At 44.0% G+C, this 23,868-nt stretch overlaps 1 protein-coding gene across 1 annotated transcript; it reads left to right on the forward strand.

The window, feature by feature from the left end:
- Positions 1-364: 364 nt before the first annotated feature.
- TAF5L (TATA-box binding protein associated factor 5 like) lies at positions 365-23,039 on the forward strand. Its single transcript, XM_056853631.1, has 5 exons — positions 365-383; positions 4,065-4,209; positions 11,636-11,740; positions 14,636-15,360; positions 22,236-23,039. The coding sequence occupies exons 2-5, from the start codon at positions 4,068-4,070 to the stop codon at positions 23,031-23,033; spliced, it is 1,770 nt and encodes a 589-aa protein (XP_056709609.1). The 5' UTR covers positions 365-383; positions 4,065-4,067; the 3' UTR covers positions 23,034-23,039.
- The last annotated feature ends 829 nt before the right edge of the window (positions 23,040-23,868 follow it).

Below are 23,868 nucleotides of genomic sequence, written 5' to 3' on the forward strand. Positions count from 1 at the left end.
CCGGCGGCCCGCGCCTGCGCGCTAGCCTTCCTCTCTTCCCCCCCCCCCCGTTCCTCCAGCGCCGCTCGCCCGCCTCGCTTCTCCTTCTCAGCCCCGTCAGTCATGGAGCGGCTGCCAGCGGCCGCGGGGACGGCGGCGGCAGCAGCAGCAGCCCCGGCAGCCGCCGCCCGCAACGCCCGGGCCGGCCGCCTGAGCGCGAGCGACGAGAAGAGGCTGCGCGCGCCGGGCTCCGCGGGGGCAGCGACGGCGCCTCGCGCCGCTGGGCGCAGCGACTGACGGCGCGCGCCAGCCCAGGAATTCCGTCTCGTGCCTGCAGCGGGAGTCGCGCACAGCCTCCCCCCCCCCTCTCGCTTCCTCTTCCCCTCGCCGCCTGCGATGCTCCAGTGAGTGCTTTTTCCCTCTGTTATCTCCTTCCCCCCCGTCCCCTTGCTCATGCACGCATGCATTCATGCATGCATGCATGCAGCCGCGGTAGCTGCTCCTCTTCCCGGGCGGGCAGAGCCAAGCGTGGCGCGCGGAAGGGCCTTCCCCGGCTGGAGGCGGGCAGCCGCCTTCCTCCCCGCAGCTGCCGCTCTCTGGCGGTGCCGGCTGGCGGAGCTGAGCTTCAGCGCCCCCCCCCCGTCTCCCTTTGGTGCACCCCGGCTCCTCCTTCCGGAGCGTCCCGTTGGACCGGGTTCCCACGTTTCTTCTCTGCGTGGAGGGGAAAAGGCGGCGACGCCTTTTTTCTTTTTTTTTTCTTTCTTTCTTTTTTTGCTGCAGCTTTGCACCACCTGCAAAAGTTCGGAACGAGAAGGGGCTTCGGTCTTGGAGACCCTGGTTGCTGGCTAGGGTGCTGCGCGAGGGGGTTGGGGTTGCTGTGGGTGATGTGCCGTCGATGTACTCAACGTTTGGCAGTCGAACCCAGTGGTTCCCAACCTTTTTTGCTCCGTTCCCCCCCCCCTTTCACCATTGTTCGGAATATAATTCCCCCATTCCCAAGGTAGTCATAAACTTTATTGAATGTTGCAGATTAAATTAAAAACAAACTACAATTTTACAGATTGTACATAATTTTTTGATGTGTGTAAAGTGCTGTCAAGTCGCAGCTGACTTGTGGCGACCCCTTTTGGGGGGGTTTTCATGGCAAGAGACTAACAGAGGTGGTTTGCCAGTGCCTTCCTCTGCACAGCAACCCTGGTATTCCTTGGTGGTCTCCCATCCAAATACTAACCAGTAAGCCCTGCTTAGTAACTAACCAGTTACTAACCAGTAAGCCCTGCTTAGCTTCTGAGATCCAACGAGATCAGGCTAGCCTGGGCCATCCAGGTCAAGGCATACATTTTAGCATACATTTTATTATCAAATAATAAATAGTACATTTAATTTTCTTTAGCATACATTTTATTATCAAAGTCACTTTGGATCAGTATAGAAAAAAGTCATGCAGACCAAGGAAGAGGCAGGACAACAACAGCTTTGAGCATACATTTTATATATCAAAGTTGCTTTGGTTCAGTACATCTTGGCTAGTTTCTTCCAAATTGGAGGTATCTGGTGCTTCAGCCATTTGGTTGCTCATGGATTCAGTTGTCTGGTGCTGCATGCCTGTTCCTCACGAGATCCATTGGTTTTATAATCCAGGCCATAAAATAGCAAACGTATCATAAATCTGAGGAGAAAGGCCAGCAGAAAGACAATCACCACCCAGAAACATTTAATTTGCCACTCAGGTGAGCGCACTGGTCTTCTTTCCATGATTGAGCTAGAACCAGATTGTACATAATCTACATCACACTTTGCTGAATCGTGGTCCCAATCCCCCCCAACCCTAAAATTCCCCCCTGGGGGGAATTCCCCCCTTGTTGAGAACCCATGGTCTAACCCAAATAAACCACCTGCCTTCCCTGAGGAGCTTACATGCTAATCAGCCATGTAGTTCAGCAGTTATTGGTGGTTGTTGCATCTACTATGGCACATGAGAGATTGCTGTACTATCTCTGTGGGGGGGGGAACACCTACAACCTATCTTTCTGGTATCATTCATGGTAGCAATTGGCGATAAACTCCCCTAACTGTGCGTGCATGAATCAGTCACTGAAGGTAAATCATTATGTTGCCAACCTGCTTGTGGTATTTGAGCATGCAACTCGCAGAACTTCCAGATCCTTTAGGTAGGTAGCAAACTTGCTTAATTTTGGGAAATTTAATCTCAAACGTGGAGAAAGATGTGACATCTTTTGTCTGCCATCCAGAGTCAGCTGCTTAGTGGGGTATTGAAGGTAAAATGTTGCCTATTTTTCTCCCTGCATTTCAGATCAAAGTGAATGTTAGATTTAGGTGAATCTGAGCTGAATCACTTTTGGATTTGGCAGGGTCAATTGTAGAAAATTTTGAGGTGACTTCTGCAGATCTTCAGTCATGTTCAAAAATACGGCTTGTGCTGAAAATAGAGTTGCTCCAATGGGCCTAATTCTCAATGAATTCTCCCAAATTTTCCATGTATGCCTCTTTATATAAGAACCAGTGCATGGTCTGAAAAGTACATGATGTAGCCAATCCTGTAGATGCTAAACAGGTTTGAGTCTGGTCAGTGTCTGGATGGCAACTACTTATGAAATCTTCCTTGAGGTTGCTGAAGAAAAAGTGGGATATATATGTAACAAATGAACTGATGTGGCTGAACAAAGCCTTCTCAACAGTTCTTATACCCAGAATGCTTTTCTGTTTCACATTGCCTCGTTAACTTTTCTGGCAATCTCTGTAGATCTCATTGACACTAGATTCCATGATGTGCCTTTGGTAGCCTATGCTTTGTGCACAAGCTAGATTTTCCTTTAAGTTTATAAATAAGAAGAACAATAGCTATAGCACCGGTAAAGAATAAAGTTGGTTGCAAGTGAGATGCATTTTGTACTTTCTCCAGAAATAGAAACTGCTAAGCAAGTTCATGTCCTCTAACAAATTATGAAACCTAAAAGATGCAACTAGTTTCAGTTTTGTTTTAATTTTTCTGTTTCACTAACTCTTCATTTTTCACATTTCAGGCTGAAAGGTTGAAGTAGTAGGGTAAATAGGGCAGAGTGGTTGCATCTGCTTAGGATCAGTATGTTGATTGTCAGCTGCCTAGAACACCAAGATAACACTACTGTACTTAAAAAGGGAAAAGGTCCCCTGTGCAAGCACCAGGTCATTCCTGACCCATGGGGTGACGTCACATCCCGACTTTTACTAGGCAGACTTTGTTTACAGGATGGTTTGCCAGTGCCGTCCCCAGTCATCTTCCCTTTACCCCCAGCAAGCTGGGTACTCATTTTACCGACCTTTGAAGGCTGGAAGAGTGAGTCAACCTTGAGCCGGCTACCTGAAACTGACTTCCATTGGGATCGAACTCAGGTCGTGGGCAGAGCTTGGACTGCAGTACTGCAGCTTACTACACTGCACCACAGGGCTCCTCTACAGTACTTACTTATGGTTAAAATAATACCTTAAAAACATTCCCTATGTGAACCTCTGTATATAGAGGAAACATAAAGCTAATAATAACTAAAGCTACCACCAACATCAGGTAAGGGTTTCACCCAGGTGTTCTGGGTAGTCTGTGTTGAAAGCACTTCAGTACCATAAGGCTGCTCCTTTCTTCTCAGCTGGACTTCTGCAGGTTTAGTGTTTTGGAGGTATCTTCCAATGTACCTTGTACTCTCGAAGCATTTGGGGTGAGCACAGGGAATGCTGAGTCATAGTTTCCCATAAGTTTCTAATGCGGCAGCTGTGCATTCAAGAAATTGTGGTCCTAACCACTTCATGTTATTGTCATCTCTTGGTGATGACAATCCTTAGGGGAGGTGCTGTGGCTCAGTGGTAGAGCATCTGCTTGGCATGCAGAAGGTCCCAGGTTCAATCCCCAGCATCTCCAGTTAAAAGGATTAGGCAAGTAGGAGATGTGAAAGACCTCTACCTGAGACCCTGGAGAGCCGCTGCCAGTCTAAGTGGACAATACTGACTTTGATGGACCAAGGGGTCTGATTCAGTATAAGGTAGCTTCATGTGGTTCATGTGACCCAAATCTGCTTCCTTTTCTTTTGGAGGTCATGAAACGTGTACGCTCAGAACAGATTCAGATGGCAGTTTCCTGCTACCTCAAGCGCCGGCAGTACGTAGACTCAGAAGGCCCTCCGAAACAAGGGCTGCGTCTGTGCCAGACTGCAGAAGAAATGGCAGCTAATCTAACAGGTAAGCTGCAAGATTTCCTTATGGATCCACAGGAACAAAGGAAGGCAAGTTCCTATGAAGCTTTCTGTTCAGTAGAGTGAAGCTGCTAAACACCAATTAGAAGAGACTACAGCACAAATGATCATGTGATTCTGTGGCACCCAGGTGGAACACAGCTGTGTCGAAAAGACTGAAAAGTTGTAAATACTCGTGGGCGGGGGAGAGCTTTCCACTACATGGTAATTTCTTAAGCAGGGAGTTCAAACTTTACTAATTCTGGGACTTGAGACAAGACTACACAACTGAAACACGCAGTAGGTGTGTAGTCATTCCCAAGGGTTCTGAAATGGCTGAGCTGTGTGGATAAACTATTAAATCCAGGAATGCTAAGGAGAACTGCATTTTTTAAATGAAATTGGATTAAATGGTTTAGACCTCCTTCTGTAGGTCATAACAACAAACTATATTGGAGCTAAACAGTGGAGTCATCTTGGTTTCTTTGTTGCATAAAATTTACAATAAATACCACTTATTTATTTTATACTTCCCCTCCCTGGTTGTTAGTCTTCAGGTACTTGGGCTGTTTTCAGACTCTCAAATGAACCAGTTCCCCCCCCCCCCCCGTTTTGTTCTTGGGCTTATCTACTCTACCTCTCTCTGTCCCCTTCTTCTCCTCCCACATATCAAGCTGCAACTGAAAACTCTCCAGTTTAGGAAATTTCCAATCTAATGCCAATTTCTGGTGGTTTCTGTATGTGGGCATTTAAATAAGATGGAGTGTGTTTCTCACTTCCTGATGTCATCCTGGTTTAGAATCCCAGTTACTGGGAAAGAAACAAACTCGTTTTTCGAAGCAATTGAATTCAGATGTCACAAGTTGGAGTTAGATCAAAGACCTCGGAACCCACAAACCTTTCAGTGGTGCGCTGCCCAAAAAGGGTGGAGGAAAGGAGCATGTAAGCCCAAAAATAAACCAGGCATGAACAAATTTGGGTTATTTGAAGATGGAACGCAGCCTGATCATCAGGTCAAATGCTGTTGCCTGTTCCAATAGATTCTTGATCACCAATTATTTCTTTCTGGTTAAGAGGCCCGGAAAAACTAAACAACATATGGGAATTAAATGAATTTCTGTGTGAGAATAAAGTGGAGGCAGGGAGAGCTACATATGGTGTACTGGGCTCCTTGGAGGACAACCAGAATAAACATTTGATAGATGGACAGTTCCTGCCCTTCCTTCCTGCAAGGAGAGTGTCCATGGCTCTCTCCTCTCTCATTGTATCTGCACAGCCACCCTGGGAAGTAGCTTAGGTTGAAAGAAAGTGACTGGCCCAAGATCACAAGGTGGGTTTTCATAGGAAGCAGGGATTTGATCACTAACCTCTGTCCAGCACTGAACATAAGAAAGGCCCTGCTGGATCAGACCAAGGCCCATCAGGTCCAGCAGTCTGTTCACACAGTGGCCAACCAGGTGCCTTTAGGAAGCCACAAACAAGATGATTGCCGCAGCACCATCCTGCCTGTGTTCCACCACACCCAAAATTATAGGCATGCTCCTCTGATACTAGAGAGAATAGGTATGCAGCATGACTAGTATCTATTCGAACTAATAGCCATAAATACCCCTCTCCTCCATGAATATGTCCACTCCCCTCTTAAAGCCCTCCAAGCTGGCAGCCATCACCATATCCTGGGGCAAGGAGTTCCACAATTTAACTATGCGTTGTGTGAAAAAATACTTCCTTTTATCTGTTTTGAATCTCTCACCCTCCAGCTTTAGCAGATGACCCCATGTTCTAGTATTATGGGAGAAAAACATCTCCCTGTCCACTCTCTCCAAAACATGCATAATTTTATAGACCTCTATCATGTCTCCCCTCAGCCGCCTTCTTTCCAAGCTGAACAGCCCTAAGCGTCTTAACCGCTCCCCATGGGACAGTTGCTTTAGTCCCCTAATAATTTTGGTTGCTCTTTTTTGCACCTTCTCAAGCTCTGTAATATCCTTTTTTAGGTGTGGTGACCAGAACTGTACACAGTATTCCAAGTGTGATCTCACCATAGATTTGTACAAGGGCACTATGATATCAGCAGTTTTATTCTCTATTCCTCGTCTAATTATGGCCAATATGGAATTTGCCTTTTTTCCAGCAGCCGCACACTGGGTTGACATCTTCATTGAGCTATCCACTACCACTCCAAGATCCCTTTCTTGGACTGTCGCTGCCAGCACAGATCTCGTCAGTGTATATGTGAAGTTGGGATTTTTTGTCCCAATATGCATCCCTTTACACTTACTCACATTGAATCTCATTTGCCATTTTAATGCCCATTCTTCCAGTATGCAGAGATCCTTCTGGAGCTCTTCACAGTCCGATTTTGTTTTAACCACCCTAAATAATTTGGTGTCATCTGCAAACTTGGCTACTTCACTGTTTAACCCCAACTCCAGGTCATTGATGAACAGGTTGAAAAGCACCGGTCCCAACACAGATCCCTGAGGCACCCTACTTCTCACATCGTGCCATTGGGAGAACTGACCATTGATTCCTACTCTCTGCTTCCTATTTTTCAGCCAGCTCTCAATCCATAAGAGGACTTGTCCTCTTATCCCGTGACTATGAAGTTTGCTTAGCAATCTTTGGAGGGGGACTTTGTCAAAAGCTTTTTGGAAATCCAAATGCACAATATCCACAGGCTCATTCCTGTCCACATGCTTATTGACGCTTTCAAAAAACTCTAATAGGTTAGAGAGACAGGACCTACCCTTACAGAAGCCATGTTGGGTTTTGCCCAGCAGACCTTGCCCTTCTATATGCTTGACAATTTTATCTTTAATAATGCTTTCCGCTAATATACCCGGAACAGACGTTAAGCTAACTGGCCTGTAATTTCGTGGGTCCCCCCTGGAACCTTTTTTATAAATGGGTGTTACATTGGTACAGAGGCTGATCGAAGGAACATTTTACATATCTTTGTTAGAAGTTCAGCAATTTCCCATTTGTGTTCTTGAACAACTCTAGGATGAATACCGTCTGGTCCCTGTGACTTGTTAGTTTGCAGTTTGTCTAGACGTTCTAGGACTTCCTGCCTTGTTACCACTATTTGCCTCAGTTCCTGATTTTCCCCTCTCCAAAATCTCTGTTCAGGAGAAGGAATCTGCCCTGTATCTTGAACAGTGAAGACAGATGAGAAGAATTCATTTAGTTTTTCAGCAATCGCTTTACCCTCCCTTAGAGTTCCTTTACTCCCATTGTCATCCAATGGTCCAACTGCTTCCCTAGCTGGTTTCCTACTCCTAATATACTTAAAGAATTTCTTATTGTTTGTTTTCATGTGTTTAGCAATATGCCCCTCAAAATCTTTTTTTGCATCTCTAATTATCTGCTTGCATTTCCTTTGTGCAAGTTTGTGTTTGCTTCTGTTCGCCTCGTTTGGGCAACCCTTCCAGTCTCTGAAGGAAGACTTTTTTCCTCTAATTGCTTCCTTCACCTTACCCGTTAGCCATGGTGGTGACCTCTTGGACTTATTACTACACTTCCTGACCTGCAGTATACAAGCTAGCTGAGCCTCTAGTAATGTGGACTTGAGTAACCCCCAAGCCTTTTCAAGAGATTTAACCCTCCTAACTGTTCCTTTCAACTTCCTCTTTACCAGTTTTCTCATTTTAGTGAAGTTCCCTCTTTTAAAGTCAAAGGTAATTGTGTGAGATTTCCCAGTCACTTTCCCACTTGCATATAACTTAAATTTGATGCCATTGTGATCACTATTGCCAACTGGCTCAACTACATCCACATCCCGCACTAAATCACTGGCAGCACCACAGAGTATTAAATACAGGATTGCCTCCCCTCTGGTTGGGTCTATGACCAACTGTTCGAGGGCACAGTCATTTAGGATGTCTAAAATTTTTATCTCTTTGGCTTGACTGGAGCATACATTTATCCAATCAATATGAGGGAAGTTGAAGTCTCCCATTATTACTACTTCATTACCTTTACATGCTTCCCTAATTTCATTCTCCATCTCAAGATCACCCTGAGCCATTTGGTCAGGGGGCCGATAGAACATCCCCAGTACTAAATCTCCTTTGGGGCCCGGAATCATCACCCATAAGGATTCTGTGGACGAGTCTGCCCTTTTTATGGTCTCTAGCTTATTAGACACTATGCCTTCCTTGATATACATAGCAACACCCCCTCCAATACGCCCTTCCCTGTCATTTCAGGGAATGAAGTCTTCAGTTGCAGCTCCAGGCTTGAGGGGTGGAGCAAATGTGCAAAGACAGGGAGAGTGCACAAGTTGAGAAATGGTGTTATTTAGAAGTTATAAGTAAACATGTAAGTGGTGATGTTCCAGTTTGGAGGTGGTTAACAGGCATGAGTGGTGCTGGCAGCCAGCAGAGTACAAATAATATTTAAGAGCTCAAAGTAGTAGCAGGTGTTTTATTCTGATAGTCTGTTAGATACCTCTTAGCTTTGGTAGCATTTGAAGTTTTGACATTAAAATTGTAGTGATAAGGAAGTTAACTTTGTACCGTCCAGTGAATTCTGAAACTTGTGGCATTTAATGTTTGAGGTCAAGATTTCCAAAATTCGTGTGGGGTTGGGGATTACCAAGACACCATGCCCATAGAAACATATTCTTATACTATATCTTTGCTTTTTTTGGCTATAGAAATAGATTCTCATACTATATCTTTTTGGCTGTGCCAAGTATTTCCTATTTTTGTGACAGGCATGTTGGAATATCTGGCTGTACATCTCATAGGACTGAGGCTTCTGTATTTTTGGACACCCTTGGCTTATGCATTTCTCCAAAAGCAGTGCACTTCAAATGTTCACTGTGCATGTAGCTGAGACCGAAGACAGTGTCACCTTGACCACTGTTTGTCTTTATACAACTAGAGGGTTCAGTGTCTTCTGTAGAACGCACACATAAAGGTAGCTTTATACATCTCTAATGAATTGTATCTCACAGAAGTGTAGCTAAAAGGAGTGGAAGAGAGGCTTGCAATATAAGATCAAGTAGAAGAATGATTTTGAGACATAATTCCCATGTCAAACTAAAGTTTTTTCACCATGCATACACACTTGATTAATTGCCAGGCTTCTTCACCCCCCTGTACTATGTGCCAAGTTTGAAGACTGAAATCTTTTAACTAACTCAATTAGTAATGATGCACTTTTAACAAAGTGAGGTTAGTTTCTTCCCCAGTAACTGGGATTGTTAACCACAGTTTAATACCTGAAGGCAAATACCCTTGGGCATCTACATCACCATCATAATGTTCTGCAGTGATTTTAAGAAACCAGCGGTTGATATCTCCTGTCCTAAGTGTATGGTTTGTAGGACTTGAGACCAACCGCTAATGACTACAGAAGAGGGCATGCAGTGTTGGTGTAAATATGAGAAAATGGGAATTGTGAATCAGAAGTATTGATAGAAGAAGGAACCAAAAGATCTCATCTAAGAGATTTAGGGACAGAAAGTTATTTAAAATGAAGTCTTTATATAGACAATTTCATTCACATGTACAAGGTTAGTTTTTAATCTTAATTCAAGAGTAATTAGTGAATATTTACCTCTAGGCAGGAGAGGAAACATTCTTCTTTGTGTTACCATCGCCCTCTTGATCTCCTTTATGCCGATGTTTGTGAGATAATTGTGACTGCAATGCCAGAAAACAACAACAACAAACCCTGAGTTCAATGGATTACATTCAATATGTAGTGCAAGTTATTTGCAGCAGACTAATCTGTATACCCCTAATATGTCTCAAATCTTTTCCATCTCTGCTGATCATTGAGTAGTTTTCCTGAAACACATACTTCAGAATCCCTTTTGGTGAAATCTCTAGAGTGCTGTCAACTCTAGACAAAATAAAGTCTGCCAGAACTTAATTGACTATAAATCTGCCAGTGTTTGTAGAGAAGAAGCTGGTGCTGAGCTGTGGTAATTGCTTAACTGGGTAATCCTCTGCACAGACTGTAATCTAGAAAAGGTACATGTGTGGAGGAATATTCACAACTGTAGGAAAAGTATTCAGTACTTGATCTTACTAAAGAATTGTATGACGGCTGGATCAATTACTGCCTCTGATTGCTCCATAAGCAGTGACTCTCCACTGAACATGAAATTATCTTGACAGAAACATACTCAGTTAACGCTTACTAACCATGACAGCAAGTACATCATCTTCGTGGCTCTTTCCTTCCTCCCTCAGCAGTGTCCAGGGGCCTCATAAGAGCCAGTGTATAGGGAGTCATGGGAGACCTGTGGACCAAATGTGATGAGCACAGGCGACTTTGTAGGGGACAAATTGGAAGCCATCGCCTCTCCCCACACTATTGCTGGCAGAGTTTCTGTTGGCAAAAGAAGAAGATCAGGGTGATATTGCCCAATTTCTCCTCCTTTGCAGGAGTCCTCTGTACCACGTGGCATTTTGTCCATGGGATTCCTGTGACTGAACATCAGCTTCTGGGGGAAAGGGGAGGTGCTAGAGGTCCATGAGTACCATTGTGCTTGAGGAAACCATCCCATTACGTTTGAGATGATGTCTGGTGATCCAAAGCCTCTGTCAGTGGTGCTTGGTTTGTGATGGCTATTTCAGATACAGAAATCCTCATTCCATGGTGCATGTTCGGTTGATGACGGTATGTGTCAACTTGCAGTGCATTTTGGAAGTAGCTTCTCAGATGGGCAATGTGTTCATTTATCAGATTTCAGCTTGCCAATTAAAACACAGATACTTAAATAACATGTTGGCGATCGGCGTATGGAACACCCAACAGGTATGACAATATTGCTTGTGCAGTTGAGGTGAACAAATGGCCACTTAATCACTAAAGGACAAACAATACAGTTTAGTGACATTCAAAATCAAATCAAATTTATTAATACAATCGACTGACCATTCAAGTGCCAATACATCAAAATTTCCAGACTCAGTAGTTTTGCACCACAGAATCACAGACTGCCCGTACATATAAAGGTGTAAGATCAATAAAAACGACCCCTGGTTAAAATTATCATCTTAAAATTAGTAGAAAAGGGCAAGAGTCCAGTAGCACCTTAAAGACTAACAAAAATATTTTCTGGTAGGGTATGAGCTTAAAATTGTAAAATATTCTACCAATCATTTTCTAATAAAGTTCTGCCTATTTTAATAACAACGACACAGAACTTGGCAGTTTGGAGCTTAAGCTGAGGGTCTTCTCCTAATAGGAGCTTCTTTGCCAAAAGCTTACTTTAGTGACATTGAAAATCTTGCATTTGCCCTTTGATTTGTGGCCAGTTCATATGCTGGATTATTCTTGGTCAAGCTATTCATGCAGCTATGTGGGCTAATTTTTGGGCTGCTGCTGCTTGGTCAAAATGCTTGGTATGTGCAAGTTTTGTGTTGCCCTGGGGCTTACTATGTCTTCTTTATTAACCTTTGTTCCCTCAGTTCAATCGGAATCGGGTTGTACCAACATTGTCTCTGCTGCACCCTGCCTTGCAGAGCCACAACAATATGAAGTACAGTTTGGGCGACTGCGTAATTTTCTTACAGGTGGGTAGCATCTTGAGTGGGTGAATCCGACTCAGAGCTTGATGAACACACTTGTAGGATTTCACCATTGGAGAAAGGACTCCTCTTCTCCTATTATGATCTTGGGGTTTTTTCTTCCATTCTCTGTTCCTACATCATTTGTTCTTGAAGCTACACACACTGCACCTTTGTTAATTCTCAGTGTCTTCTGTGGGGAGGCTTTATTGCCTGTTGCAAAAGTGAGGAAGTAGACATTAAAAATGCAGCATAAGCACAAATTGGTATTCTGTCACAAGATAAAGGAAGGAGTTAGGGGGAAGAGAGGTCATGTTCTGAGGTGGGCAAAGGCATAGTTTGCTTGCTTGCCTTCCACCTGTGTTTCTCCACCAATACCTTTTATAGTGTGTGGGTGCATTGGCCTGGAAGAAGAGAACAGCTTCCTTTTTATCCTTGCACTTAAAACCTGTATGCTGTGATACTGCTTTTCTCCAAGTTGGAGAGAATATCACAGAGTTCTCCTGGCTATCTGTGTCAAGAGGTGTAGTCTGAGTCCCATACAATCCTTCCAGCCAGGAGTTAGCACTGAGTTGGGATTGGGTAAAGAGGGAAATGGGCAAGCAGGTAAGGTAAGTAATAGGCTTTGCAAGGCTGAAGAAGGAGTCATACTTAGCAAGAGAAGTTAAAGTTTTCCAGTGCCATCCCAGGAAGGAAAGGAAATATTCAGATGGCATTGAATATGTACAAATATGGACGTCAAAGATAGAATAGCTGAAGTAAGTGGAATCAGCTGCCCAGGGAGGTGGTGAGCTCCCCCTCACTGGCAGTCTTTAAGCAGAGGCTGGACAAACACTTGTCAGGGATGCTCTAATCTGATCCTGCATTGAGCAGGGGGGTTGGACTTGGTGGCCTGAATGGCCCCTTCCAACTCCATGATTCTAAGTGCATTTGTTAGTAGAATCTGCTTATAATAATGTAAGTACATCCACTGCAGAATTTTTTTTGTTTTGACCAGCAGATCTGTAATGCTGGCCCTGAGTGGGTCAATATATGCCATCCACTGCATGGGGAGGAAAGTGGCCCTGTGAAGGTGGTGGACTAGAGTAGGGTGGATATGTAGATTAGTCCGCGTGGAACAGTGTGTCTCAATCAGGAATTCATCACATTGTGTTCTTGGAGCTACTATTTGGATTTATTTTGGCCAGGAGGCAGAAAGCAAGCAAGCAGAGGCAGAAATAAAACTCTGAAGCACATCCTGTGGTAGTACTTCTCAAAAACAAACTGTTATTGAAGGCAAATGAGTATACTCCCAGGCCAAAGGCATGTCCTTAAATGCACCAAATGCAATTGATTTACAACAGGCTCCCTGCAAAACTGGGTTAATTGAATTCTGAAACTCATCTTGGAAGGAGAGCTCGATACATAATTAAAAGTTAAATATGGGTAGTAGCAGGTAGAAAGGCTCTTGTATACCGTATTTTTCGCTCCATAAGACGCACCTGACCATAAGACGCACCTAGTTTTTAGCAGAGGCTGTGCAGAGAAGGAAGGGGATGTATGGAGGGAAAGAAGGAAGGAAGGAAAAAGAGAGAGGGAGAGAAAGAGAGAGAGGGGTTCCCAGCTTCTCCCCCTCACACACATGTGCAAACCTCCCCAGCTTCTCCCCACACACACACACACACACTCATGAAAGCACAATGGGGAGAAACCTCCGTAGCTTCTCCCCTGCCCCTCCTAGCAAGCAAGCAAGCACCTGGCTGCACTAGCAACCGGGAGCAATTGGGAAGTCACCTCCACAGCTTCTCCCCTACCCCACTTCCAGCAAGCAAGGAAGCACCCGGCTGCACTAGCAACCGGGTGCGATTGGGAAGTCGCCTCTGCAGCTTCTCTCCCACTCCACCCCCAGCAAGCAAGGAAGGAAGGGAGCAAGGAAGGGAGCAAGCAAGCAGCCGGCTGCATGGGCGCGATTGGGAAGTCGCCTCTGCAGCTTCTCTCCCACCCCACCCCCAGCAAGCAAGGAAGGAAGGGAACAAGGAAGGGAGCAAGCAAGCAGCCGGCTGCACGGGTGCGATTAGGAAGTCGCCTCTGCAGCTTCTCTCCCACCCCCAGCAAGCAAGGAAGGAAGGGAGCAAGGAAAGGAGCAAGCAAGCAGAGGAAAAAAGTGCGTCTTATGGAGCGAAAAATACGGTAATTTGAGTTTTAGACCTGCTGTGCATCCCACATTGACTGTCATGTGATGTGTATTTTAGAAGCACTAACAAAGGGAAGGGCAGCCATGAAGGAGCTAGAAAATATTTTGAAGTGTAAGGATGTGTCACTGGCCACCAAGACTAGATTAATTCATGCCATCGTATTCCCTATTACTATGTATGGGTGTGAAAGCTGGACAGTGAAGAAAGCTGATAGGAAGAAAATAGATTCCTTTGAAATGTGGAGTTGGAGGAGAGTGTTACGGATTCCGTGGACTGCCAAAAAAACAAATCAGTGGGTTATAGATCAAATCAAGCCTGAACTGACCCTAGAAGCTAAAATGACTAAACTGAGGCTGTCATATTTTGGTCACGTCGTGAGACGACAAGAATCACTGGAAAAGACAGTCATGCTAGGAAAAGTTGAGGGCAGCAGGAACCAACAAGAGATGGATTGACTCAATTGAGGCAGACCCAACAAGAGATGGATTGACTCAATAAAGGAAGCCACGGCCTTCAATTTGCAGGATCTGAGCAAGGCTGTCAAAGATAGGACATTTTGGAGGACTTTCATTCATAGGGTCGCCATGAGTCGGAAGCGACTTGATGGCAGTTAACACACATACACAACAAAGACTATCCTTTAAGGGGGCTTGTCTTGCTTTCCTTACAATCCCTGCAGAGGTTTGAAAAAGCATAACGTATTGGTTTGTTTGGCTTTGGTTTTCAGAGTCGGATTCTCAGCATAGCCATGAAGTGATGCCTCTCCTGTATCCCCTCTTTGTCTACCTCCATCTCAACATGGTCCAAAATGGCCTAAAGAGCACAGTAGACAGTTTCTACAGTCGCTTCCATGGAATGTTCTTGCAGAATGCCAGCCAGAAGGATATCATTGAGCAGTTACAGACTACCTTAACTATTCAAGACATCCTCTCCAACTTCAAACTCCGGGCATTTCTGGACAACAAGTATGTTGTTCGCCTTCAAGAAGACAGCTACAACTTCCTCCTTCGCTACCTCCAAAGTGATAACAACAATGCTCTTTGCAAAGTTCTCTCGTTGCATATCCACTTAGATGTGCAGCCGGCCAAGAGGATGGACTACCAGCTGTACGCTAGCGGGGGCTCTTCGCGCAGTGAAAGCAACGGCCTGGAACCCGCCGACATGCCTGCTTCCATCCTGCAGAATGAGGCAGCCTTGGACATACTGCAGGACAGCATTAAAAGGGTCAAAGATGGGCCTCCTTCACTCACCACCATATGCTTCTACGCATTCTATAACACTGAGCAGCTGCTAAACGCAGCGGAGATCTCGCCGGACAGCAAGCTGCTGGCTGCCGGCTTTGACAATTCCTGTGTGAAGCTGTGGAGCTTGCGGCCCAAGAAGCTGAAATCTGAGCCTCATCTGGTCGATGTGTCCCGAATCCACCTGGCTTGTGACATCATGGATGAGGAGGTCTGGATATCTGATTACCTTTATATATTTGGGAGTGTGGGTGGAGGGCCTAGTGGTCATATTAAATCACAGTAGCCAATCCTTGATTCAGAACCATTATACCACCACCAGGTAATTTGGACACAGCGTGAACACATGCAGCTGCCTTCTACTGAACCAGACCCTTGGTCCATCAAAGCCAGTATTGTCTAGTCAGACTGGCAGCGGCTCTCCAGGGTCCCAAGTCAGGGGTCTTTCACATCACCTATTTGCCAAGTCCCTTTAACTGGAGATGCTGGGGATTGAACCTGGGACCTTCTGCATGCCAAGCAGATGCTCTACCACTGAGACACGGCCCCTCCCCAAACTCAGTGGTGCCATAAATAGGTTGAGTGTCATCAGCCTATTGATGGCACCCAACACCAGGCCCACAAAGAGCTTTGTATACGTATTGAATGGCGTAAGGGACCTGGCTCCCTGCTCCTCTACCCCCTCAGCAACCAACGCTTTCCAGCCTTAAGGGGGAGAAGCCATGAGGCGCCTATATTGGAATGGTTTACTATCTCACTGCTTCTTTCCTTCTGTCCACAAGTCGTAGCTGCCCAACTTGGAGAGAAGTGGTAGGACTCAATAGTTTCTGAGTGAGAATTCAGTTCACACTTTGGGTCCTGACACCCAGTTCTGTTGGAATGTGACAACTCCTCATTCTGCTCTGCTTGTTCCAGTCAAAATGTCCTTGTGTTCACATGTGATTAGCAGCTGCCCATCTCTTCCAGTGAAAAGCTTCTTACATTAGTACATCCCAGCTTCAGAGGGGAGGTTCAGACTCCATGAGGCAGAGTACTAGAAAAGTGAAGGATAGAGTTGACGCTTAGATAATTTGAGTGATAAAACTTCATTTTTATTGTATTTATTGTACTTCATTTATACCCCAGTTTTCACCCCAGTGGGGACCAGTGGCTTAATGTGGTTCTCACAATAGTCCTGTGAGGTAGGCTCAGAGTGTGTGATCTCCCACATCATGCCTAGCAAATCTTCCACTGAGTCTGTAGAGTTCCATCAGACAATGCGGACCTTGACAGACCAATGGCCTGACTCGTATGTCTATGTGGATGTTTGCAACAGTAAAGCTGCCCTAATTTGAGGTACTTGAAAAACTATTGGCACTGAGGAAAATACATGGTTCTTCGAGGCTGCATTTCAGTTGATCTCTTTATCTGTAACGCTGGTGGCCGCCTGGCACTTTAAAAGAGGGAACGTCTCTAAAATGAGAAAACTGGTAAAGGGGAAGTTGAAAAGAACAATTAGGAGGGTTAAATCTCTTGAAAAGGCTTGGGGGTTACTCAAGTCCACGTTACTAGAGGCTCGGCTAGCTTGTATACCGCAGGTCAGGAAAGGTAGTAATAAGTCCAAGAGGTCACCACCATGGCTAACGGGTAAGGTGAAGGAAGCAATTGGAGAAAAAAAGTCTTCCTTCAGAGACTGGAAGGGTTGCCCAAACGAGGCGAACAGAAGCAAACACAAACTTGCACAAAGGAAATACAAGCAGATAATTAGAGATGCAAAAAAAGATTTTGAGGGGCATATTGCTAAACACATGAAAACAAACAATAAGAAATTCTTTAAGTATATTAGGAGTAGGAAACCAGCTAGGGAAGCGGTTGGACCATTGGATGACAATGGGAGTAAAGGAACTCTAAGGGAGGATAAAGCAACTGCTGAAAAACTAAAGGAATTCTTCTCATCTGTCTTCTCTGTTCAAGATACAGGGCAGATTCCTTCTCCTGAACAGAGATTTTGGAGAGGGGAAAATGAGGAACTGAGGCAAATAGTGGTAACAAGGCAGGAAGTCCTAGAACGTCTAGACAAACTGCAAACTAACAAGTCACAGGGACCAGACGGTATTCATCCTAGAGTTGTTCAAGAACACAAATGGGAAATTGCTGAACTTCTAACAAAGATATGTAATATGTCCCTTCGATCAGCCTCTGTACCAGAGGACTGGAGAATGGCCAATGTAACACCCATTTATAAAAAAGGTTCTGGGGGGACCCAGGAAATTACAGGCCAGTTAGCTTAACGTCTGTTCCGGGTAAATTAGTGGAAAGCATTATTAAAGTTATAATTGTCAAGCATATAGAAGGGCAAGGTCTGCTGAGCAAAACCCAACATGGCTTCTGTAAGGGTAGGTCCTGTCTCACTAACCTATTAGAGTTTTTTGAAAGCGTCAATGAGCATGTGGACAGGAATGAGCCTGTGTGTGTGTGTTAAGTGCCGTCAAGTCGCTTCCGACTCATGGCGACCCTATGAATGAAAGTCCTCCAAAATGTCCTATCTTTGACAGCCTTGCTCAGATCTTGCAAATTGAAGGCTGTGGCTTCCTTTATTGAGTCAATCTATCTCTTGTTGGGTCTTCCTCTTTTCCTGCTGCCCTCAACTTTTCCTAGCATGACTGTCTTTTCCAGTGACTCTTGTCGTCTCATGATGTGACCAAACTAAGCCTCAGTTTAGTCATTTTAGCTTCTAGGGTCAGTTCAGGCCTGATTTGATCTATAACCCACTGTTTTTTTTGGCAGTCCATGGAAAATGAGCCTGTGGATATTGTGTATTTGGATTTCCAAAAAGCTTTTGACGAAGTCCCCCACCAAATACTGCTAAGCAAACTTCATAGTCATGGGATAAGAGGACAAGTCCTCTTATCCATGACTATGAAGTTTGCTTATCCATGACTATGAAGTTTGAGTACTGCCCATTGATTCCTACTCTCTGCTTCCTATTTTTCAGCCAGCTCTCAATTGATAAGAGGACAAGTTTTCTTATGGATTCCTATTTCAGCCAGCTCTCAATCGATAAGAGGACAAGTCCTCTTATGGATTGAGAGCTGGCTGAAAAATAGGAAGCAGAGAGTAGGAATCAATGGTCAGTTCTCCCAATGGCAGGATGTGAGCAGTGGGGTTCCTCAGGGATCTGTGTTGGGACCGGTGCTTTTCAACCTGTTCATCAGTGACCTGGAGTTGGGGTTAAACAGTGAAGTAGCCAAGTTTGCAGATGACACCAAATTATTTAGGGTGGTTAAAACAAAATCGGACTGTGAAGAGCTCCAGAAGGATCTCTGCATACTGGAAGAATGGGCATTAAAATGGCAAATGAGATTCAATGTGAGTAAGTGTAAAGGGATGCATATTGGGACAAAAAATCCCAACTTCACATATACACTGACGAGATCTGTGCTGGCAGCGACAGTCCAAGAAAGGGATCTTGGGGTGGTAGTGGATAGCTCAATGAAGATGTCAACCCAGTGTGTGGCTGCTGGAAAAAAGGCAAATTCCATATTGGCCATAATTAGACGAGGAAAAGAGAATAAAACTGCTGATATCATACTGCCCTTGTACAAATCTATGGTGAGACCACACTTGGAATACTGTGTACAGTTCTGGTCACCACACCTAATAAGGATATTACAGAGCTTGAGAAGGTGCAGAAAAGAGCAACTGTCCTATGGGGAGCGGTTAAGATGCTTAGGGCTGTTTAGCTTGGAAAGAAGGCTGCTGAGGGGAGACGTGATAGAGGTCTATAAATTATGCATGGTTTGGAGAGAGTGGATAGGGAGACGTTTTTCTCCCTCTCCCATAGTACTAGAATATGGGGTCATCTGCTAAATCTGGTGAGAGATTCAAAACAGATAAAAGGAAGTATTTTTTCACACAATGCATAGTTAAATTGTGGAACTCCCTTCCCCAGGATGTGGTGATGGCTGCCAGCTTGGAGGGCTTTAAGAGGGGAGTGGACATATTCATGGAGGAAAGGGGTATTCATGGCTACTAGTTAGAATGGATACTAGTCATGCTGCATACCTATTCTCTCTAGTATCAGAGGAGCATGCCTATTATTTTGGGTGCAGTGGAACACAGGCAGGATGGGGCTGCTGCACTCGTCTTGTTTGTGGCTTCCTAGAGGCAGCTGGTTGGCCACTGTGTGAACAGACTGCTGGACTTGATGGGCCTTGGTTTGATCCAGCAGGGCCTTTCTTATGTTCTTATGCACCTTAAGGGCAACCCTGATCCCAAATGATCTTGTCTGGGCCCTTCAACCCATTACTGTGGTATCATTTAGGTCATAGCTTAGTACAGGAGAGGATGATGAGGGCAAATACAAATAAGTAACATAGATGGAAATTAAGTTCAATTTCCAGAAAAAACTTTAAAACAAATAAGATTTACCTAGAAAAGTAAATGTAGATCAAATCAAGCCTGAACTGACCCTAGAAGCTAAAATGACTAAACTGAGGTGATCGTACTTTGGTCACATTATGAGAAGGCAAGAGCCACTGGAAAAAACAATCATGCTAAGAAAAGTTGAAGGCAGCAGGAAAAAGAGGAAGACCCAACAAGAGATGGATTGACTCAATAAGGGAAGCCACAACCCTCAATTTGCAAGATCTGAGCAAGGCTGTCAAAGATAGGACATTTTGGAGGACGTTGATTCATAGGATCACCATGAGTCAGAAGCGACTTGACGGCACTTAACACACACAGAAATGTAAAACTTTGAGGAGGTTTGAAGCCTTGGGGAAATGGATATATATGAACTACTTGGTTTCCTATCAAGCCTAAACTTACTTTACTGTTAACAATGTAAAATGCATCACTTGTAACTTAGCATATAAAATTTTACTATGACACATTAACAAAATTTGAAGGTATAAATGAATCATAGAATCATAGAGTTGGAAAGGGCCATACAGGCTATCTAGTCCAACCCCTTGCTGAATGCAGGATCAGCCTATAGCATACCTGACAACTAATCATCCAGCCGCTGTTTGAAGATTGCCAGTAAGGGGGAGCTCACCACCTCCCTAAGCAACCGATTCCAATGCTGAACTACTGTAAAAAATTTCCCTAATGTCCAGCCAGTACTATATACACTGTAGACATATGCTTCATATTGTGAAGGATAGTTTTATTGTTTGTGAACAGAACTTCATGGGGGACCAATGCCCAAGCCTTCTACAAGCAAAATTGCAAATATATTTGGTACTTGAGAGAGAGCTGCAAATTGCTGCACCCTGTGCTACCTTTGCACATGTATGCTAAGTTTGCTGTCTGAGTGGTAGAAAAGAATAAAAGTTGAAATTAAATAACAAATGTTATAGTAAAAAACAAGTTGCATTTGGATAAAAACCTTTTTCATACATCACAATAGAACCACTATTTGGATACCAACTTAAGCATTGCAAAACTGAAAACGCTGAACTCTTTAATGTATGATCACAAAACACATTAATTGTTGCCAAATTATTCTATCCTTGACAATATGAAGTATATGTCTACAGTGTATATAGGAATTATCTAGTGCTTTGGCGCAGAGTGGTAAGCTGCAGTACTGTCATCCAAGCTCTGCTCACGACCTGAGTTCGATCCCAACGGAAGTCGGTTTCAGGTAGCCGGCTCAAGGTTGACTCAGCCTTCCATCCTTCCGAGGTCGGTAAAATGAGTACCCAGCTTGCTGGTGGTAAAGGGAAGATGACTGGGGAAGGCACTGGCAAACCACCCCGTAAACAAAGTCTGCCTAGGAAACGTCAAGATGTGACGTCACCCCATGGGTCAGGAATGACCCGGTGCTTGCACAGGGGACCTTTACTTTTAGATTGATTTACATTAAAGTGTTCATGCTACACATTTTAAACATGTAAAAACCCTGTCTTAAAATGTTTCACTTATTCCAAAAGAAAATATTTTTCAGTGTTTCCTGAAAGTTCACAGTTTTTTAAATCAAAAATTGGGGGAGGGGAAGTCCTTAGAAGGAAAATCCCCCCCCCCCAGTTTTTTTCTGGGCCTTTGCATTTCATACCTACTGATCAACATCAGTACAATGAAATGTAGTGTACTTTTACCAAATCTCTTCTAAAAAAATTTTTTTTTTTTTAAATTCCATTTAAAATTTCTGTTCTTGGGAGTACAGAACAGTTTTCTCTGGGGAACCTTGACCAGTTCAGATACCAAATGCAAGGAACTGGTAACAGATGTATGAAACAGTTTGGTTTTTTAAAGGTTACTCTGTTTGCTATAGTTCTGACAGCTAGGCCGCTGGTCAAAATGAGGCTTTTTTCTAAAATTTTCTGTCTCAGTTTGTATTTTAAGAAGTGAGACCTACCTTGAGCATTCTTTAAAAATGGGCATTCACTAAGAAATGCTATATTCTCCACTGCTCACTGACTTTGTTACCCATTGGCTTGTGTTCGGCCTGCTGGTTTTGTGTATATGTTGTGTTGTGATTAGAAATTCAACGTACACAGTAGAAGTTAACAAGCTGTTTTAAAAAGCACACAATATTTCCTTATAGCTATGGACACTTTATGGGAGATTATGATAATACAAATGCAATGTGGGGGTGATTGCATAATCTCACACACAGAAAATGCTGGTTTCCATTTCCATCAGTCACTTTTAGGGAAGTGAAGTAACGTGTGAAAAAACAGTGTGGCAGTTTTTGCTCTAAGGTGTCTGCTTAATAACTGGGTCAAGGGGGGTGGAAAGCAGTAATCAAACATTTTGTTCTAGCTCCTAAAAATGTAGGTGGTGCTGCCTTTGGATTTTCAGTAGCTGAAAATACCACTAAAAATAAAGAAAGCCACAACCCTCAATTTGCAAGACCTGAGCAAGGCTGTCAAAGATTGGACGTTTTGGAGGACGTTGATTCATAGGGTTGCCGTGAGTCGGAAGCGACTTGACGGCACTTAACAAACACACAAAAATACCACTAGAAATTATTGCATGGACAGTCCTAGATTACACATCATACTACACTTTGGCTGCTGTCTTGGTTAGAGAAATCTCAATCTTTTATGTTTGTACGCACTGAACAAATTAAACTGTTTTCTCTGTTCCTCCATCTAGGATGAAGACGATGATAATGTGGGTACTGAAATGAAGATACTCAGAGGGCACTGTGGACCGGTGTACAGCACAAGGTTCTTGTCCGACAGTTCAGGACTTTTGTCGTGCTCTGAAGACACATCCATCCGATACTGGGACCTTGGATGTTTTACAAACACTGTGTTGTACCAAGGGCACGCCTACCCCGTCTGGGATCTGGACATCAGTCCCTGCAGCTTATATTTTGCCAGCGGTTCCCATGACCGCACAGCGAGACTCTGGTCATTTGATCGGACGTACCCACTGCGGATATATGCAGGCCATTTGGCAGATGTGGACTGCATTAAGTTTCACCCCAATTCTAACTACTTGGCAACAGGATCCACAGACAAAACAGTGCGGCTGTGGAGTACCCAGCAAGGAAACACCGTGCGCCTGTTCACAGGTCACCGTGGCCCTGTGTTGTCCCTTGCATTTTCTCCAAATGGTAAGTATTTGGCTTCAGCAGGTGAAGACCAGCGGCTAAAGCTGTGGGACTTGGCATCTGGCGTTCTTTACAAAGAACTGAGAGGGCACACAGATAACATCACCAGCCTTACTTTTAGTCCGGACAGTAGCTTGATTGCTTCTGCGTCAATGGACAACTCTGTTCGGGTTTGGGACATTCGGAACACTCATTGCAATGCCCCCATAGATGGCTCCTCCAGTGAGCTAGTTGGTGTATATACTGGACAGATGAATAATGTGCTGAGTGTACAATTCATGGCCTGTAACCTCCTTTTAGTGACTGGAATTGCACAAGAAAATCAAGAACATTAACCTTTTTTTTTTAAAGGGGGTTATAAAAAGCCAGAGTCTATTATAAACTGAGATTATATATGATTGACTGTGAAAAACTGTCTTTCTCTCTCCCATTGGTGGGTATGTCCAGAATGATGGAAGCACTGTACTTGAAGATATTTTGCATTGTTAGAAAAAGTCAGAGAAGGGAGGCCAATAGAACTTTATTGTCATTGTATGATGATAGCGCAAGGGCAGGAAGCAATGGGAGTGGGGGAAACCAACAACCCAGAATATTATAAGGGATAGCCCAAAACATGGTCTAAACAACCAAAATCTTCAACTTGGCATTTGCACTTTGCATATGCACTTAAATATATTCCATTACGGGCACATCCTTCTTTCCGCTAGCAGAGGCTGGTGAGTATGTCTGCATCAACTGTTTTGCTCAGTTGACTATTTCCCCACTGACTTTTCTCTGGGACCAGAATCCGTGTCATCTTATTGATTAGAAAAAACTTGTTTCATTGCAAGGGTGTTCCCCAAAATAAGTGACATTACAATAATGTTTAAAATAATTTTGGGGCAGGCTTCCAGCTTGCTTTTAATTTTTTAAAATTATATTAAAGGCGATTTGAATGTGACCATAGCCTGTCTCTGCGAAGAGATATGATTTGGATTTGATTTGTTAACGCTGGCTATAATATTTGTAGCTGTTGATAGATGGGAAGTTTGGGATTTTTTTCCAAATCTGGTCGCACTGTGATGGTGATGCAAAATAGTAGATTATTAACTTGGAGGAAATACGAAGCTCACCGGTTGAACAGAACTAGAAGAAAATATGCTTGCGTTTGTAAAAGCATGTCTGGACACT

Source organism: Euleptes europaea, chromosome 7, assembly GCF_029931775.1.
Source record: "Euleptes europaea isolate rEulEur1 chromosome 7, rEulEur1.hap1, whole genome shotgun sequence".
NCBI lineage: Eukaryota > Metazoa > Chordata > Lepidosauria > Squamata > Sphaerodactylidae > Euleptes > Euleptes europaea.

Excerpts from the sequence above, each read along its gene's own strand:
- TAF5L (XM_056853631.1), top strand. The coding sequence starts at position 4,068 with ATGAAACGTGTACGCTCAGAACAGATTCAGATGGCAGTTTCCTGCTAC. Across the intron at positions 4,210-11,635 it reads AATGGCAGCTAATCTAACAG|TTCAATCGGAATCGGGTTGT; the intron begins GTAAGCTGCAAG and ends TTGTTCCCTCAG. Across the intron at positions 15,361-22,235 it reads GTGACATCATGGATGAGGAG|GATGAAGACGATGATAATGT; the intron begins GTCTGGATATCT and ends TCCTCCATCTAG.